The sequence below is a fragment of the Pocillopora damicornis genome, chromosome 13, assembly GCF_964200805.1.
Source record: "Pocillopora damicornis chromosome 13, jaPocDami1.2, whole genome shotgun sequence".
NCBI classification, from domain to species: domain Eukaryota; kingdom Metazoa; phylum Cnidaria; class Anthozoa; order Scleractinia; family Pocilloporidae; genus Pocillopora; species Pocillopora damicornis.
The window spans coordinates 17,953,856-17,971,878 of record NC_142682.1 but is presented as its reverse complement, the minus strand read 5'-3'; the positions used below and the strand labels follow the sequence as shown (position 1 = coordinate 17,971,878).

Here is an 18,023-nt window from a genome sequence, read left to right as displayed (position 1 = left end):
TTTCAAAGTGCAGTCACAAAATATATCATCTAATTATACCCAGGTCTATTTTTTGATGTGTAAAAAAATGTGAATGGATTCAATATTTTGATTAATATTGAGAGATTTTCTCTAAACAATACGACTTGTCATAGAGAAGGTTAGCATCTGTTAGACTGGGAATCCAGAAAAAGTTGTCCATAAGCATTTAAGCCTGAAGTGTGAATTCGTTTCTCAGGCTTAACATTCAGCGGTTACTTTGTTTGCAGTTTAGTGGTTTGCCAATGGAGATAAATTTGTTTCTTATCGCTCGTTCGTCAATATCGTTTTTTCCTTTTCTTGCCTGTAACCTTTCAAACGCGTTGATTATCGTTAAGGCCACAATAGAGGAGAAGGGCCCAATATCGAGATAAGAAGATGAAATCTCAGTTTCACAGGCGACGAGCCTTGCAAAGCTCTTCCCTTCTTGCCCTGGTGTCTTAGCTTTGTAGTTATTGTAAAACGACGTAATCGTTACAATTAAGTAAAGCCCAATCTTGATTGGAAAAGATTGGTGTTCAGTGTTCATTTCAACGAGTACTTTTATCTGCATATTTCGCTGCGCACATTTTAATTTCAAAAGAGACCAGAAGTGAGTCTTGACGTGTATAGCTATAGCTCCAAAGAGTCTTGTGTCTCGGCCATAATCATACCCAGAGAACAAGAGAAGCTAGTAACCTGAATTGTGGAGGCCAGGAGCAAAGTTGGCACTCTGAAGCAATGGACACAGCTGAAGCATGTTTGTCAACTTTTCCTCCGTCCTTCCCCTTTCCCGGTCCGGTCGCATATCTCATTCGCTTTTTCATTTCCATGCATATTTTTCGCACATCTCCTAGTCTAGCAATCTACCAGCCCTAGTTCAACGGAGGGAATTGTTAAAGGTCGAGACGAAAAAAAAAAAAAGGAAAAAACAAGACAAAACACTGTTTGTTCACCAAGTTTGTTTTAATCTATACGTGTAAGAAAACAACTGATAATTACTTTGGAACAATTGCATAGATTTTTTGAGTTGTTATGTTTCATTTTACTGCCAAGAAACAACTCATAAGTACCATTCCTGTCAACTTTATCAAGAACATTTGAAACAAAATTGACTTTCGTGAGTCATATGTCGCCTAACAGAACGCCAAGTAACGACATATGAAACTGCCTGTGACATTCAGTTTTGATTTTTTAAAAACTAAACTCTGTATACAATTCAAATGTTACAATATGAATATAGACCTCTGTCAGACGTTTCGCAGTTCCCGTTTGATTTTTCACAGTCACTTAAAACGCTTATTATGGACACTTGGCAAAGAAGTCGTTCTGAGCAGCTACGAAAAGTAACGTTGGTCAAAGAAGAAATGTCCATTTTGACGCTCTCTTCCCGGTATGTTGATAGATTCTTGTTGTCGTTGGAGTTTTGCTTAGTTCATCAGATTTCTGATCTCCTTGTGCATCTGGCAAAGGAAGTCCACATAGCTATGAGCCACTGGGTTAACACCTTTGTCTTCCACCAAGAAATGTTTGAACCATCCTTCGAGCTTGTCGCGTTGTCGTACGACGGTTAACTGAGGAGACGAAGAAAAAAACAAAGGATTATTACATAATTCATGATTTATACCTCTTACAAACCACGATCGAGGACCGTACTGTAAGTTACGTACCGAGTTTTTCCGCTCGGATCCGAAAGGAAAAATAGAGAGTGAAGATTGCAATTCAAACACTATTTTGAATTTAGCGGGTCATACAATGTAATATGGCCTACCACATTTACCGCACGTACTAACGGAAAGTTATAATAAAGACTGAGATCAACCGTTTTCTCAGGATTCGTTGCACTTCGTCCACAGTGACTTACAGACGCCATCACGGATGAACTTTACGAACAAACGCAACAGTTACAATCGTACCTTGAGGTAATGCTGTCTCTGGTTCTGAATCAGTCGAATGATTTCATTTAAGCGAGTAGAGAGAGGATTATCAAGGACTGGAAGTGAAGTCTGGTGACAAAAATAGTAATACAACACTAATGAGGTTGAAATAGTTAGACTTAAGAATGTAGTATTAATCATAGCTTTAATCAAAATAATAACTGTAAAGTGGTCACAAAATCTTGCCTTACTGACCGTGTATCGGAACTTTTTCTATTTCTGTTTACGTGCAAAACTGTGAATCCTCCCTACTTAAAATGCATCGAATCTTGTAAAAGAACCCGGTAAGCTATGGTTAGCTTATTTCTTCTTTTCTTTTCTCTTTTTTTTTTTTTTTAATTTTTGAAGCTTTTGATCTGATATTGTAAATCGTGCGATGCCATCACTTCATAATTATTGAACTATCAAATCATTGACCGTTGCTCACCTAAAGTCAAGAAACTTTAATTATTTACCATTTCAATGTCGACTTGTCCGATTGTTTGAACTCCAAAAACTTGGTGGAGCCAGTTGGGGTCAACTTGAAGTCCAATCCACAAAAACAGGGATATTCCATTTTCTATGTAAACATAAAACGGTTAACACATTAACGGTTTAAAAGGGGTTCCATTTCCCTGCATGGAACCAGTTGGTCGTCTTTCCGTACCTTACAGTGGTTACACTTCTCTGGTTTTTAATATCAAGCGCTGGACATTGGCTGCAAAGCTTTCAAAGGCTTCACACCTAAGTGCGCATTTTCCGGTACTTTATGATGGTTGCAATGTACATCAAGTTTACATCCAGTTGCAAATTCTCCCGCGCAACAGACTGACGAGCACTTCACTCGCCTTTGGCTTCATGTGCATGTTTTCCCGGAAAGGCCAACAGCAGTCGCATTCTTTACTTTATGATTCTGACAGCATTATTTTCGTTTGTACCAATCGCGACTGACCAAGAACAATACAAAAATGCGGGAAAGGAATCTGTTCATCCCTCACGTCAAGTCAAGTCTGCGCGACCCGGCCCATACCTCCCTCGACTTTTAACCTTTGAACTCCCATTAGTGACTAAGACAGAATTTCTCCTCACTATATCAATACAATATCCAACAGACAAGTGATGGGAATAAATAAAAATATCACTTCAGGATTATTAGTTGATCCAATACCACATTCTCTTAACTAACATCATAAGAATTGTACAACAGACAGTAAGGAGAATTAATAATGAGATCTTGGGAATGAAAGGGTTAATCTTCCGCTTCCGTCGCGCCTTTTCCTATTTCGCGGCGTTTTACTGACTGAATGCCTAAAACAGGCTGGTAACCATGAATACTGGTGTACCATGTCGGCCATTACTTGGTAAAATAACTCACCCAGCAGGTAAACACCATTCTCTGACATTCGATCAGCAGAACATCTGATCACTGCCGGTAGACCCGACGACTCCTCTTTCAGATCATGCTAAAGGAAAAAAAAATCAAGTTTCAGAATTACAAAAATAACTATAAAAATAAATGAAATACTTTATATGAAAGCTACAACTTTAATTTCAGCTTGTTACGCGATGCTTATGCCCTTGAAAGTTAACGAAGAGGTTCGTTGTGTAAGGTGAGTAGAAGCACTTCGTTAACCGGTCGATAGCATAGCACGAGCAGGATTTTTCAATTAGGAGGAAGGGGTGGGGGTGAGAAAGAAGCAGAACGCTTTCTACGTTCTGAGACAATAGATTCTTACCAATGCAAAAAGTCTTGGATAGAAGTAAGGTACAGATGCAGCCTGATCCATTGACATGACCGTTCTCATCAACCAACTACGGTCATCAGAACTCATCTCTGAACCTTTGAAGAAATAATAACATACGAATTGCTTTACATTTCGCTTCTGTTCTGTAAACTTTCAAAACAAATTTGCAGCATATGAAACTAATCATATCGATATCCTAGAATAACAAATGACAACAAAAGCATCTTTCTACATAACAACACTGCATGTGTTTCAACTGCGGTCTTGAGACTGATGTTGTCCAATGGCTTTTGAGAAAGTTCAAATTCCAAGTACAACTCCACACCAGAAATTGTACGAAAAACAAAGAGCAAATTTTAACAATTTTACATGATAAAAACTTACCTCCTAGGAGAATGTCATTCTTTAAAATACAGTTCGTATAAAGCGGCAATAATTTCATACACTCTGGAAGTATCAACTGAAATAAACAAATTCAACTCGTTCAATAAGTAGGACGGCTATCGAAACAAAAATCGTACGAACAAAGTACGGCCAAAACTCATAATTACAACTGTTGGTCTGATGACGTGGCACAAACACATCTAAACGCGTTTGAAGGAATAACAGCCAACTGACTGGCTGACTGACGAACTGCCTGTCTGCCTGAATGCCAGGTTTACCCATTTTCGTTCCTACTTCTTGAACTCGGTTAAAAGTGTAAAAACTATACCGTAATTCCACTAACAGAAAACGTACAAAACGAGTCCTACCTGACCAGCAGATGACGGTGAAGCACAGTTTCTTCTGTAACAGGCCAAGATCTGTGCACATTGATTCATCAGGTTTTCTCTGATCGCTTTGGGCGTCGACGTGTATACTTCTCTGATCGCTGGATGTAAGAAAGACAAATTCAGTTCTTAATTGTGCGGAGAGCTGAAGGTAACAACAAGTAATGAAGCGAATCAATCGTTTGGTATTGTCACGCAGTGCAATCTCCTCTCTAACCCGAGAGGTGAACGCGTTCCGTGACAAGACCAAACAAGGCTTACGATGTTGGGGTAACTATTCCTGCAGGAGGAGAAAACCTTTTCTAACGACAATCTAAAGTTACTTTTTGCACCAGTCAGATTTCCACAAAATGCATGGTTTGATCATATTTCTTTGATTCAGGATGAACTGAATAAGATGTAATACATTAACCACCTTGTTTTGATGCAACATTGACGAAGGTATCCATCTCACAACAACGGAATAAATCTGATAACTGCGTACAGGTAGAGAAGGCCAAGTTGTGAATTCTTAAACGCCGCTGTCCACTGACAGATGTATAGAGTAACGCACACTGGAAATACGCCTGGCCCTCCTCGGGAAGTTTGTCATCGTGTTTGATTTCAATGGCAATCGCCTAGTAAAGAAAAATAAAAGGCACATAAAATCAACGTTGTCCACAGTTACAATCCAACACAAATTTTCGCTTGCACGAGTGGTTTAAACGCGCCGAGTGACTGAATATGCCCAGCTAAAATTGGGTAACATCCAGTGATATTTCTTCCGTGATATTCCACAACTTCCAAACATTAAATCCAGAGGGATGAAAGTCATCCTTTTAAAAGTTGATGCAAGTGTAAGTGTGCTTTGCTGTTGTTACAGAATAAGAGACGAACATGATTCTCGATTCAGTCAACGCCTGTTTTCGATGGTTCAGTTGTTTGTAAACGTTCCGCTTCGCTCGTTGCAAATGTTCTTGAAGAATAGTACACACATCAGCATCCAATCAGCTTGAAAATGTCCTAGTATATATTTGCTTGGACATTATCGATCCCTTCGGAACAGATAACGTCGACAAACAAATATCTGTGCATCTTTTCGCGCCGAATGGCTGCTTTTGTTCCTGTAACACAAGCTTCTCTTCTCGGCTATTTTACAAGGAAATGTATCATGAATAGAAGTGAGAATCTCGAATAAGATCTGGCGAGTTTCAGGTATAACACAAGTTGACCGTACCTTGTGTGGATCGATGACAGCAAGCTCTACATCTGTCGTGTTGTTCATGTAACAGTTGCCCCAGAAATCAACCGGCCGAAGCCCTTACGAAGAAAATAAGCACATATTACAGTGATGTAGGTAAGAAGAGTGTTTCTAGACAAATATCCTCAATAACAAAATTGAAAAGAAAATTTAAAAAATTCCAACTTTAATCACCTGTGCTGCATCTCAGTCTCATGACAGCATCAAAACCAACATTACGTTCAAGGTTCCTCTTGAGATCTCCACGGAACTGTTCTCCGTGTGTCGCCTCCTGCAGAAAATTCAACAAACAACATATAAGCCAAAAGAAGATTTCAAACCCGGCGTTATCAGTTTTAACATTCTCACGACCTATCTTATACCTACACATTCCAAAGTGAAATTCAATCTTGCAGGAGGCTGACTAAATATATGTTTTTCTTAACATCGTTAGCCAGGTTGTTCGAAGGTTGATTTGCACCAGTCTATATATGACTGTCAAAGATTTAGCGAAGCGGGGGGGAAAAGAGAGAATGAACAAGTAAGGCCGGAGGAGGTGGGCTTGCTACATTAGGCTAGGTGAATTAGTTGTTTTCAGGAAAAACTTTTAGGGGAGGGGGCTGAACTCGCGATGGAGTAAAACCTCCAGACACCGAAATAAATCCAGGAGGACTGATACCTGGCTTTCCAATGAAATGGCCGTGATACACCGTAAGGGTTCATTTATCTGTATCAAAGAGGGGGGTTAGGGATGATGTACGAGTTTTGTTGTTTTCTGTTTTCGACAACAAAAGATTGTGTCTCTCTCAAACTTTTGAAGCTCCCTGTTCTATGGCATTTTTTAATAACCTAAGCATTTTCCAAAAACGGTTTTTTTCTTATTTGTTTGTACGCCTTTGTCAAAAAGCATACAATATGCGTCAATACGTTGTAATAATTTGCGTAGACCGACGATTATTATAAAATGCCGCAGCTCTTATTACAAAATGCGTCGGTCGCCTTCGTTACAGAATGCTGTAATACCTATCACAAAATGCGCGAGTCATTACAAAATTCCGAAAACGTTGTTACAAAATACGTAGGTTATTACAAAATGCGTCGTTATGACAAAATGCCGCAGAACGCTCCCTTCACACTTTAGCTCTTTGCAGCCTGGTAAGTCACTCGGGGTGTTCCTATTTAAAACTTCTCTTATTTTCCAACAAGAGTCGTGGCATCAAAACAGTCTTTCCTTTACTTTGAGATGGAATACCTTGAAGTAGGAATATCTGTAGATCTGTCCGCCTGTAAGAGTGGCCACTGATCCAATCGTTGCAACGTCAATATAGGCATTGGGGAACAAAAACAGATCCACTCCCACGCCATTTGCAACACAGTCTTTGGCAAGTTTCTCATAAAAGGTATTCTGAGGTGTAAGTATTGCCTGTAACAATAATCAAACAGTTTTAATCATAACAGCATTTCAAATTTTTATGATCAAAATTTCTTATTGAACTTCTGCATAAACTGTACCTCAAGTTGGTTAACAGTTTCCCTAACGAACTGTTCTTTGGATTTCGTGTTGTGGGTAGCCCTAAAGTCTTAAAGGGACTTGATTGCACTGACTAACCAAGCACTGAGATACACACAACCCTACAACGTAGCTTTTTAGCCTTGCACTGCATGAAGTTATGTAAGAGCTCAATACGGCCGATCAAACACTACTATTGTGTATCCTTCTCCAAAGAAAACTACAATTCACTAACGTTTAGTACAAATTTACCCTACCTTCTCTTTTTCAGAGCCAAGAAGTTTTCTGTCCTCTCTGTTCTTTAATTTTCCAGGCGCCTCGGAAATGGGCAGAGATGAGTGGAAAACGAACAGTTTACCTGAAATACCAGCGGCCTGCGGAAACAAAATAGAAATTAGAAAATTAAAAAAAAAGAAAAGGAAAAATTATGTTATGCAAATCATAAAACAAAAACAAAATTAAACAAAAGTAAACAAAATACAAAAAAAAAAAATGGAAAAGGAAAGGAAATTATCCTTTGACCACTAAGATGGGGGATCGCTATCAGTATCTGGGCAACTGCCCACCCACCCCTCCCCTAATTAAACAACAGTCAATTGACAACAAGTTAAGGTTAATGTTGGGTTAGGGGAGGGGTAGATGGGTAGTTGCCCAGCTACTGACATTGGTCCAAGATAGGTTAGCATCTAATTTCTCCTTACAATATCACCCCTAAATCCACTCATCAAGGTCTCGAGAATAAAGGAAACGATCAGCAACTAAAGAACCTCTTGATCGTTAAACAAATTCTCCTTGTCAGCACCATAAGAGATGTATAGCAAACAGTATGGAGAATATGCACAACGATATTAGGGTGTAGAGGGTTAAAATGAACAAGGGAGTAAGCTCACAATAATTTTGTGTAAAAATAAGAATTTAAAATGGTGATTGTCTTCACTGATTACCTTCAAAGCTTCCATTCCAGCTTGGATAACTGGACCTAACACCGTCTCTGTTTCCCTTGTCTCTCCAAACATTAAAGGAATTTGCACCAGAAGGCTGTTGGTAATGAATTATAACATTTAGATGTAAGTATTAAGTGCTCTTAAATTGAAATACTTACATTACAAGAAAGTCAAAGTCTATCCATTATAACTCCATGAATTAAAGATAACAGTACACAGTAATCAAAATAAATTAAAAATTCCCCAGAATACTTTTCAAAAAAAGTATTCTTGTGAATATGAAATTTGTTTTGACTCTGTCCATTAAATGTAATATTTACAACACCAGCTTGGAACAATATCATTGTTTACATATCAACACCGACCTTTCCAGAGTGGTACTCATGATAAGGTAATAATGGTTTAAAATCACACCTATCAATCACAGTCCTTGCTTCCTTAGGACTCACTAAAAAGCCATCAACTAGGGGCACAAATACATCTTCAATATCTGACACCACCATCATTTGCGGCTGTGCTAGGTTGCCCTATTAGGAACAGACAAAGGTTAAGTAATAGCATTTCCAATAATTTAGCAGTGATCATCTGTCATTTAAGGTATAGTGCTGTCATCTTTGACATCAAAGCAGTAAATAATGGTTCAATGTGTCAAGAGTTTGAGATACATGCATTGACTGCAGTAAACCACTCTATGATTCAAGTGTGCCTCCATGCACAAAAAATTGCCTACTTATGATAATGATAACATGATCGCAAAGGAGATTAAATCAAATAACAGCAAATAATCCCAAATTGTTTTAACTTTGGCTTACTTCACTGTGCAAAGGATCTACAAAGACTAGTGCCACTCTCTTAACCAATCCAAATTCTAACTTGGTCAACCTTATTTTAAAGCAGTTTTGGCTGTCTGATTGTTTCTGTCACACTGGTAAGTTCTCATTACAGACTGTTCTCATAGGTTACTGTGACTTCTTTGGTTGTACATTTAAACAACTAGCTGGGATTTGAGTACAGAGACTTAAATTGAGGTAAAATACAATAACGGTGACCTTTTTAAAGAGCAGTGACTCAAAATGTAGCATTCGTATACAGAATATTTTATTAAGTACACTTAATTTACCTTAACATTGTAGAAATGCAAATGATTGCTGTATGTTACAAATCCAACTCTGACTGATGAGGCTTCTTGGCCATGCTCTCTGTAAAGTAAAAAAAGAAAAAAATGGGTGAACTCTTGATAATCCAATTTAGAGATCAAAAGGAGAAATACTCACTTGGGTAAGACATCCAAGACCTCTTTAAGTTCTTTCATGAGCATTCTAACCATCCCACACTGCATACTTTGATATGACACATCAATCATGAATACATATGCAGGAGCACCAGGCATCTTTTGATCCTGTCCACAATGAAAGAACAATTATAGCCACAAATTGAAAACAACTCATGACTAGCACAGAAAGATAAGTCTTTTTTGAACTGAACATGTATTTGCTTCCCTGGTTTTATGCTGAAGAGGGGTTATACGTTACAGCTCAGAGGTAGATGGCCAACACATGCAAAACCTTTGCACTTTTTTCATGTTCTGCACACAAAAAAAAGCGCATGTCTTGAGTGCATTTTTGCTTTTGTTATTCAACACAGTCAGCTTGCTTTGTTCTGCATTAGTTCGGAAAACAGAAGTTCCCGTTTCAAAATGCTGCTGCAGAAGCATCAAATCAATATGCATATCTCAACATCTAAAGGATACAATGGCTATGGTTGAAAACAACTTGTCAATGACACATTGAAACAACTTGTCATAATTCCACTAGTATTTCATAATTTATGTTTGCGAAAGTTTTTACAATGAGAAAATGTTATGATAACTGCTATAAGGCAAAATCACAGGAAGGAGTAAGAAAGTTGATAACTTTTAACAGTTACCTTGCAATAATCTTTAGTGGCTACAAATTCATAGGATCCAAGATGAAGTTCAGGTCTTTCATAGACATCGAGTCTCATTCCCTGGTGGTCTAGATGACAGAAGTATTCTGCTGGAACTAAAATATAAAAGTAATCAAATTGTAACTGACTCTTCAGGAAGTAAACTTCTGTTTTCATAAATTACAATTTGAATGTAGGTTTTATCTAAAATAAAATTATAAAAAACAAACTAACAAACAAACAAAAATTTATAATATCTCAACTTCAGAAACATAAGTGTATTGTCACCTAAAGTCTATCGACATCCAAAAATGATAAAATATCATGTTTCTGCTGCCAACATATTGCTCTGTGGTAAGAAAATTCATTCATGTAAATCTGCGACTCCTGAAAATATTTTTGGGAGATGTCTTGAAATCAGATTAGCATTAAGACATGTATTGACAAAACCTCGTCACACTACCTTCTGATGAGTAGGAACAGATATTGCACATAAATCTTCTTCCACCATCAACAAATTGTACAAAGGGGTTCATGTACGCCTTACATCGATTACATCGCACAGGTCCTGTGGGGCTGTAGTCCATGATGCGAAGGGATGGCTGTGGAAAGATCAAACAGTTAATACAGTGCCACATTTTTGAAGTGTTGTTTCACCAATTTTTTTTCTTGCTAAAGATTATAACACTACCACTAACCTCAGAAGGGCCTGGTTCAGCAAATGGGGTTATAACTGTTGCCAAGGGTATGCTAGAGGCTTGCAGTAAATCTTTGTTACATGGTATATTATACATAGTACTCCTCATGAAACGAGGACTGCAGTTTCCTGAAAAAAAAAAAACACAATGAATTACTCAACGCAATTGAGATCTAATTTTAGACCACAAAACTTCCTCTCTAACTTTCTTACCATATAGGATTATGTACAGTACTGTATTTCTCAGTCTTAAAGTAAGTATCCACTGTGAGCAGTATCAAAATAAATTTTTGTATGAAAGGTACAGCATCCACAAGGAAAAAATGTATGAACTCCATATTTTTTTTTTTGTAACCATATGCCTTTAAGCTATACTACAGGTCAGGGGCCTTTATCAACTTGTAGTAAGAGCTGTGGACTAGTTTTGAGACATTATGGGATTTCAGTGGACATATGGTTAGGAGGTTTATGGCTAATTTAAACAACTGTATATTCCATAATGTGTAACTCATAATTAGGAAAAGCCAGCAGCATTTACAACAAATTGATTCATGTATCAAAGGATGATAAATAAATGACCACCTACCATCATCCTGTACAACAAAGTTGCTGGTAACCAGCGGAGGAGTTCTTCCTCGTGTGCTCGTGAGGTATGGTGAGTCTTTGTATGCATCGTTGTCATCTTTCATCACTTGGATCTGTAACATAAATTAATAGCATTACAATGCAAAACTTTCATATTCGATTTTGCAGTCAAAGTGACAAGGGATCATTCTATAATATTGCCTGTCGCTCTAAGGGAATTTCTAGTGAGCTGTGTTCAGACATCAATATTACTGCTGTTCTTGCTAACCCTTGCTGATTTCTGAACCTTACACTTATGTTCTGCATAATACACACAATGGCCTTACAAAAGCACAGGAGACACTTACTGGGCTGGGCATCTGATCAGGATCAATTCTTCTCTGTTGCTGCATTGGAGCATTCATTGGTGTAGGATGTCCCATTCCATGCTGCCCTGGACCTGTTGGTGGCATTCCTCCCATAGTTGGTGCCCCAGGATACATTGACTGGCCCTAGTATGGAGAGACACATCCAAATAACATTTAAAGTCCATGCACTGAGGTTAATAACATTGAACCATGTTACTAACAAATCCTGGTTTCATATATTCAAAGAAGGATGGTGTTGTCAGTTGAGCAACAGACTGTTCATTCTGTTTTTGGAACCCATATATTCAGTCATCATTACAAGACCTTTCAACAACCAGTGACAATGACTTGCAGAAGGTAGCAACAGTATCTCCACAAGATTTCTAAAATCTTCTTTTGCATGCATCCATCAGGCAAATTCAGACTAGAACACCACCTAAACTCACTGTATGTGATGCCATTCCTGTAGTTCCACCTGATGGCTGATTCGGCACAGGACTCTGAGAAGGTGCATGACCTGGGTACATGCGCCGACCACTATGCAAGGCACTATGTGACATCCCAGCACCAGAAGACCCACTAGGAGGTGCAGCCTGGCTGAGCGTTGGTCCTGACAAGCTTGTCAGTCCAGCACTTCCAGAACCACTAAAAGAAGGACCTGACATACTAACCTGGGGACCAGGGTATGAACCCGGCATTGGCTGCATTTGCGTGGCATTGTGTCTACCCATCGGGGATTGGGTCATGCCTCCCATAGGAGGTGCACCTGAAGAGGTTTGAGGGGGGAAACCAGGCTGGGTCATTGGTGGCATACTGGGCATTGTTGGAGGGCCAGGAGGTCGATTTGTGGGTTGTTGCATCTGGGAACCCAAGTATGATGGCTGAGGGGCTGTTGTTGATGTTCCACCAAATGGTACTTGCTAAGAGATCAAAGGAAATAAAGCTACATTTTAGATCCTCCCGAATGCTTGAAAGACATGAAACATGTACTTTGGGTCCAAATTATGGTTCAAGTCTTTTGTTTCAACCCTATGACTGAAACTTCAACAAAGCTTTCTCTACCTTGAATTGTTTTCTCCCAGTCTAACATAAAACTAACCCAAAAATGAGTACTAGTGGTTACGACTTTCATGTTATGAAAACTTTGAGCAAACAGACAACAGCCATCAAGTTAAGTGGTAGAGGGAAAACCAGAGTCCGCCGATAGTGCTGAATGATAATAATTTGGGCAAGTCAACTATACTAAAGGTCACATTATGTCGGTTCATTCAACAGACTGTCCATGCAGCTGTCTTTCAGACAAAAGAATGTCTAGTCTTCATACTAACCGTGGTACTTGGCTGGGGAGGCCAGCTTCCTAAGTTTGCTTGTTGAGATGATGATGGTTGACTTTGGGAACTAGTGATATTCAAGTTACTCATCTGCTGAGTCATCTTAAAAAAAAAATCTAGCATGTAACAGATGCCATTAAGCCTCAACTCTCTAACATCAGTACAAACATTCTCCATCCTACTCCCTAGACATCTCCAAGGGTTCTGACATGGAGAACTTATTCAACAATGAAGGGCTGCTTTAGTTGCTGATCATCTTCCTTATTCTCATGACCTTAAAGGATTGATTCAGGGGTGATTTTTAAAGGAGAAATTAGATGTTAGTCACTCTAAGGGGTTAAATCTTGACAACTCCAGTTCTTCAAATGACACCAACGGCATTTTTTTGTTCTTTATCATTTGTTAGCCAAATACATGCGTTTTGCACTTGGCCATAATTAAAAGGACAAAGTGTCCTTGACCTGACTGTTAACAAGATACGCAAAGATAAATTGAGATTTAAAACAGTCGATCTGTGATTGGGAACCCCACCTGTTGATGCTGATGTCCAGAAGTATGTCCTTGTGGCAGAGGTGGATACCGCTGAGCTGGATTTCCTCCACCTGGCCTTGGTGGCTGTTGCCCTTGAGTGGGTGCCATTGGTCTTAAAGGCTGAGGGGGCATTCCAGGTCTCTGAGGCTGTTGATAAGGAGAGGGACCCCCTGGTTGTGATGGTGTCTGCTGGTATGGGAAGCCTCCAGGTCTCTGTGGCAGCTGCTGTTGTGGGGGTAAACCAGGTCTTGACTGTGGTTGTTGTTGCTGAGGTAACTCTCCAGGCTTAGGGGGCTGTTGATGCTGTGAAACAGGAGGGAACTGTTGCTTCTGTTGATCAGGAGGGGTAGGTGAGGAATTAATTGGCTGGTGAGGAGAGGGTGAAAGTCGCTGACTTGGTTGTTGCATAAGGGAACCTTGAAACTGGTCACCAGCCTAAATATTAAAAGGTATTGAAAAGAGAGTTAACAAGGATATCAACATATATAGATAAAGCTGCAGTGAGCTCTTTCTCATAGGGAATTAACCCTTTAACTCCCAAGAGTAATTTAAAAGTAACTTCTCTCTTAAACATTTATACATTATTTAGCAACCAGGTAATGAGAACACTTAAACTTATCGGGTAGAAGTTCTAATCTCATTTACAAGAAAATGTGTAGCAGCTAGAGAGGAGAATTAATAATCAGATCCTAGGAGTTAAAGGGCAAAACTACTGAAGGACTAAAATTTTACACCAGTCTGAAGTTTTACCATGTTGCATTTGAAACTTTTCTCTGCTTAATGAATGAGAAAAAGTAGGCTTTTTAAATAAGTATTAATGGGGCTGATTTAGTTGGCCCAGATGCCCTTTGTGATAAAAGCCAACCAGAGCATGTCAGCCTTGTGCACTGAGATTTCAGTGAAAATTAGATTCAATTAAAGACAGCTTTGAAGTTTCATGACAAATAGCCAAGGCCAGTCATTTAAAATTATGGTTTTATCATATAAGCATATTGGCAAACTAAGCTGAGAATTGTTTTGGACAAAACTTAGTGTTTAAGTGTGTCGAAAGTGGATGCAAATCAGGATTTCCTGAATAAGATAATATGAGAAAAAATGATGAAAATAAAAATAATAAGCCAAATACAAGTGTTCAGTCACAGAAAACAAAGAAGTTTGTTTGATTACTGCCATCAATTATCAAACTGTGCATACTATTCATAATTAATTTCAGTCAGGAAATATCAATAAATTTGTATTATTTGAAATCTGTATTAGATGTATCACGTCAAGTTGCATCGTGTATCATTTGGTATTTTAGTTTTTATAAACAAAAAAAATGTTCAACATTAGAGACTGTTACAATATTGTCTTAATAAATTCACAGTTTCCAGTTTATGTAAATTCGAGAAATGCAATGGAATGAAGTATGCTCATATCCCATGAAATGTAACAAATAAAATTTGGCGAGGAAAACCTTGAGAAAATTTCGACCAAAGGAAAAGGACACTATTAAAATCAACCGAGATTGGATACAAGCTTCACCATGAAGGGAACATTGGCAATTTGATCACGTTAGTTTTCTGAGAAACATGTGAGTGACAGTTTGCAGACTGAAGTTTTTCAAATGTTGTTGATAAGTACGTGTACACACGCGACCTACAGCCGGCTTCACTGGAAACGAAATATGAAGGGCAAGTTTCCGCGCTGAACTTCAAAGGTGTCGTAATGGCTCAAAACTTTTATACCATTACCTTAGGAGGAAGTGGCTGCTTTGGTTGTTGATAATAACCGGGATGATATCGATTGGGATCCTGTTGGGAACTCACACCATTCATCTGGACTTGTTGAGGGCCATTCGCCATTGCGTTAGATGGACCTTGATGAGGAGGAAAACTGCCTGCATTTGCCATAAAATTATCTCCCACACCCTTTGCTGGCCCATCGAATGGCATATTCCTATGTTTATAGCAAACAGCAATAAGCGATCGGATTTTCACAAAAATATTTTTTGAAGTCTCAAACATTCGTCGATTCATACCTTTGACCTGTCATAGGAGGACGTTGATTCATCATTTCTTACGCGCCGTATAAAACGTTTTACGCAGATATGACTTCACCAAATTAAAGGAAAGGCCTCTTGGAGGCAGTACAAGTACTAAATTTTACAATTAAGTGCACAAACTTTTTTTCACAAGGCGAAACGTTCCACTAGTTTCGCATCTCAGTATAAGACATTATATGCCACGTAGAAAAGTAGATACCCTGTTTCCAACTTCCCGGATGACCAGCCGGCGCATTGTCATATGGGTATTTTCATGTAGCGCCAACTCAAATTTCTTACGTGGCTTTTGGAACGCTGGCGTATAGTTACAATGCAAAAAATAAACCGGAATAAACGCATACCTAGGAGTTTTGATCTCCTCGATTTTTCTTACAACGTTCATTTTCCCTTCGATAATAGATTCGCTTGTCGTCGCGAAAATGAAAATGAAATTGATAGAGAAGAATGACAGCAAAAAATTGTGAGTTCTATTTAATATATTTTTAAAGACTTGAACAAAATTAGAACTTCTCGTGAGTTTCAAGTTTTATGGACGAGAAAAAGTAACATATACGTTTACAGAGCTTTAGAATCGTAAAATTGAAAATTGAAAATTTAATTTTTAGAGGCGCTCGCATTATTTTTTTTCGTGACACAAAAAAGAAAAAACGTGAAAAGGCCTGTCCGTGTGAAGAAGTTCGTTCAGTGCGTCTGAATAGACCTTGCCCATGTTACAATAAATTTTATTTCTTTTAAATTTTATTTCAGCATGCATGTCGACATCTGCTTTTATTTCGAACTTTTCTGAAGGACTGCTTCATCAAAATTCATCATGTCATACAAGAAGAAGATGAGAGAATGTTTCTTTGCTTAGATCTAATTTCGACTGATTGGTTATAAGGAGAGCCCCGCGATATGGGAGACGGATCTGCATTAATGTCACACATAGTTCACGGAAAGAACATACGCACCAGCGTGCTAGTGAACTCAAGGCTAAATCTCTGCCTTACCTCTTCATGAAATCCTTTTCTGTCCCCGTTATAATCTACTTGGATCGATTCTAATTTTGTGTGTTCTAAAAATTCAAACGACAACAAATAGCTAGATATATAGCCACCCTTTACTCCTTTATGAACCAGCACAAGGCTCTTTTATTTTATGTTCCAACCTCTGGTATAAAAGATCGATTCTTTAGTCATTGAGATACTTTTTCTTCCTTCTGAAGCCACGAGTCGATCACTAGCTCCAATAATTAACCCATTAAAGAACTTTAACAAAACACACGCGAAGTACCCACACATTACTAGCTAATGTCAAGGCTTTTCTGTTAATCGGGTGCCCCGCCTGAAGGCAGGGCGACGAAAAATTGAATTAGAGACTCATTCGAGTGTTCTCCTCCACGGAAATCTTTAGTAAAAGGCGAAAGATTTGTGCGTAATGAGGGAAAACCAGAGTTACTATGACAAATTTGAGATGACTGAATGAATGACCGGGCAGACTCGAGGCATGTGGGACGAATAAAGTGGAAACAAAGCACGCAAGTCAAAAGATTCGTTTTCGAATGAGAAGTTTTACAACGGTTCCAATAGTTCTCGAGGTTTTTCTTTTTCCAATCACCATACGAAAATTTATTATCATCTGCGATTGATACGTTTCTTAATCGTCTTCAGTGCTACAGAAACCGTCGATTGAAACTATGGAGAGGACATGCACTTGTACCTTTGACATGCGCGATAACAACTGTCTTGAACTTATAGAAAGGGTCTTTTACAAGGAGACTAAGGCGAAAGCAAGGCTTGTCATGTGACTCCTGCTCCGTTTCTTTTCTTTGAAAATTGTGTTTATCACTTTTACGTCGTGCGTGGTGAGCGAAAAGGAAGAGTTGTATGAGATTCGAATTTGATGCTGTCGGAAGTTTTATTAGATTGAGGTCGACTTGCTCCAACAAACTTGCTGCTGTTTACGAAATGTCATCATCTGATACAAAAGTTTATGACAATCGTTACGAAAAAGGTTTGTAACAAACTTTTCGAGGTTGTTATCTGCACAAGGCTTTGTTCGGCGCGATAACCTATTTCCTTATACTCCGAAAATTAACCCGTAGAAATGTTTAATCTACTTCTATCATTAATCCTGTGAACCAGCCGGGTTAAAAGAGTGATTCTCAGAAATTTGAAACTGTATCATCAGAATGTCAAGTGTTAGGAGCAGCCAGAAAGTCCACGATATTTGGAATCATGTCATATAACCAACGTGCATCGACCACGTAATCCTGCTATCGCACGGCTTTTGTTTTCTTCATTATTGCCCTGCTGAGCTCTTAGCAGGACTGCAAAAATTGCGAAGCTCAATTTCTGAGCTTGATGGGTTACTACTAGAAGCATGTGCTATCGCATATGCTTCTACTTAAGTTAACTACTCTACTTAGATTTAGCCAAGACAACGAGATGATGGGACGAGACTTTATATAAACTCTTATCAA

General features: G+C 38.7%; 1 protein-coding gene and 1 non-coding gene across 3 annotated transcripts; both read right to left on the bottom strand.

The window, feature by feature from the left end:
- Positions 1-944: 944 nt before the first annotated feature.
- On the bottom strand, positions 945-15,787 carry LOC113667392 (protein transport protein Sec24C). Of its 2 annotated transcripts, none has more exons than XM_027183210.2 (26): positions 15,539-15,787; positions 15,252-15,456; positions 13,519-13,953; positions 12,985-13,089; positions 12,103-12,576; positions 11,657-11,800; positions 11,311-11,422; positions 10,726-10,853; positions 10,491-10,629; positions 10,028-10,143; positions 9,376-9,500; positions 9,222-9,300; positions 8,516-8,628; positions 8,102-8,195; positions 7,415-7,531; positions 6,900-7,070; positions 5,843-5,939; positions 5,645-5,727; positions 4,844-5,045; positions 4,411-4,529; positions 4,043-4,118; positions 3,650-3,753; positions 3,289-3,376; positions 2,390-2,493; positions 1,914-2,003; positions 945-1,571 (listed from the first exon to the last, which is right to left on the bottom strand). In XM_027183210.2, exons 1-26 carry the CDS (start codon positions 15,571-15,573, stop codon positions 1,428-1,430), a joined length of 3,699 nt encoding a protein of 1,232 aa, XP_027039011.2. In that variant the 5' UTR covers positions 15,574-15,787; the 3' UTR covers positions 945-1,427. The 2 variants fall into 2 exon arrangements, with proteins under 2 accessions (XP_027039011.2, XP_027039020.2); XM_027183219.2 differs by having other exon boundaries at positions 12,328-12,576.
- Positions 15,788-16,877: 1,090 nt separating this feature from the next.
- On the bottom strand, positions 16,878-16,998 carry LOC113667470 (U5 spliceosomal RNA). The gene has a single exon (XR_003445894.2). It is a non-coding gene; the product is annotated as a U5 spliceosomal RNA (small nuclear RNA).
- Between the last annotated feature and the right edge of the window lie 1,025 nt (positions 16,999-18,023).

Excerpts from the sequence above, each read along its gene's own strand:
- LOC113667392 (XM_027183210.2), bottom strand. The coding sequence starts at position 15,573 with ATGATGAATCAACGTCCTCCTATGACAGGTCAAAG. Across the intron at positions 11,801-12,102 it reads CAGGAATGGCATCACATACA|GGCCAGTCAATGTATCCTGG; the intron begins GTGAGTTTAGGT and ends TCTCCATACTAG. Across the intron at positions 1,572-1,913 it reads AGAGACAGCATTACCTCAAG|TTAACCGTCGTACGACAACG; the intron begins GTACGATTGTAA and ends TCGTCTCCTCAG.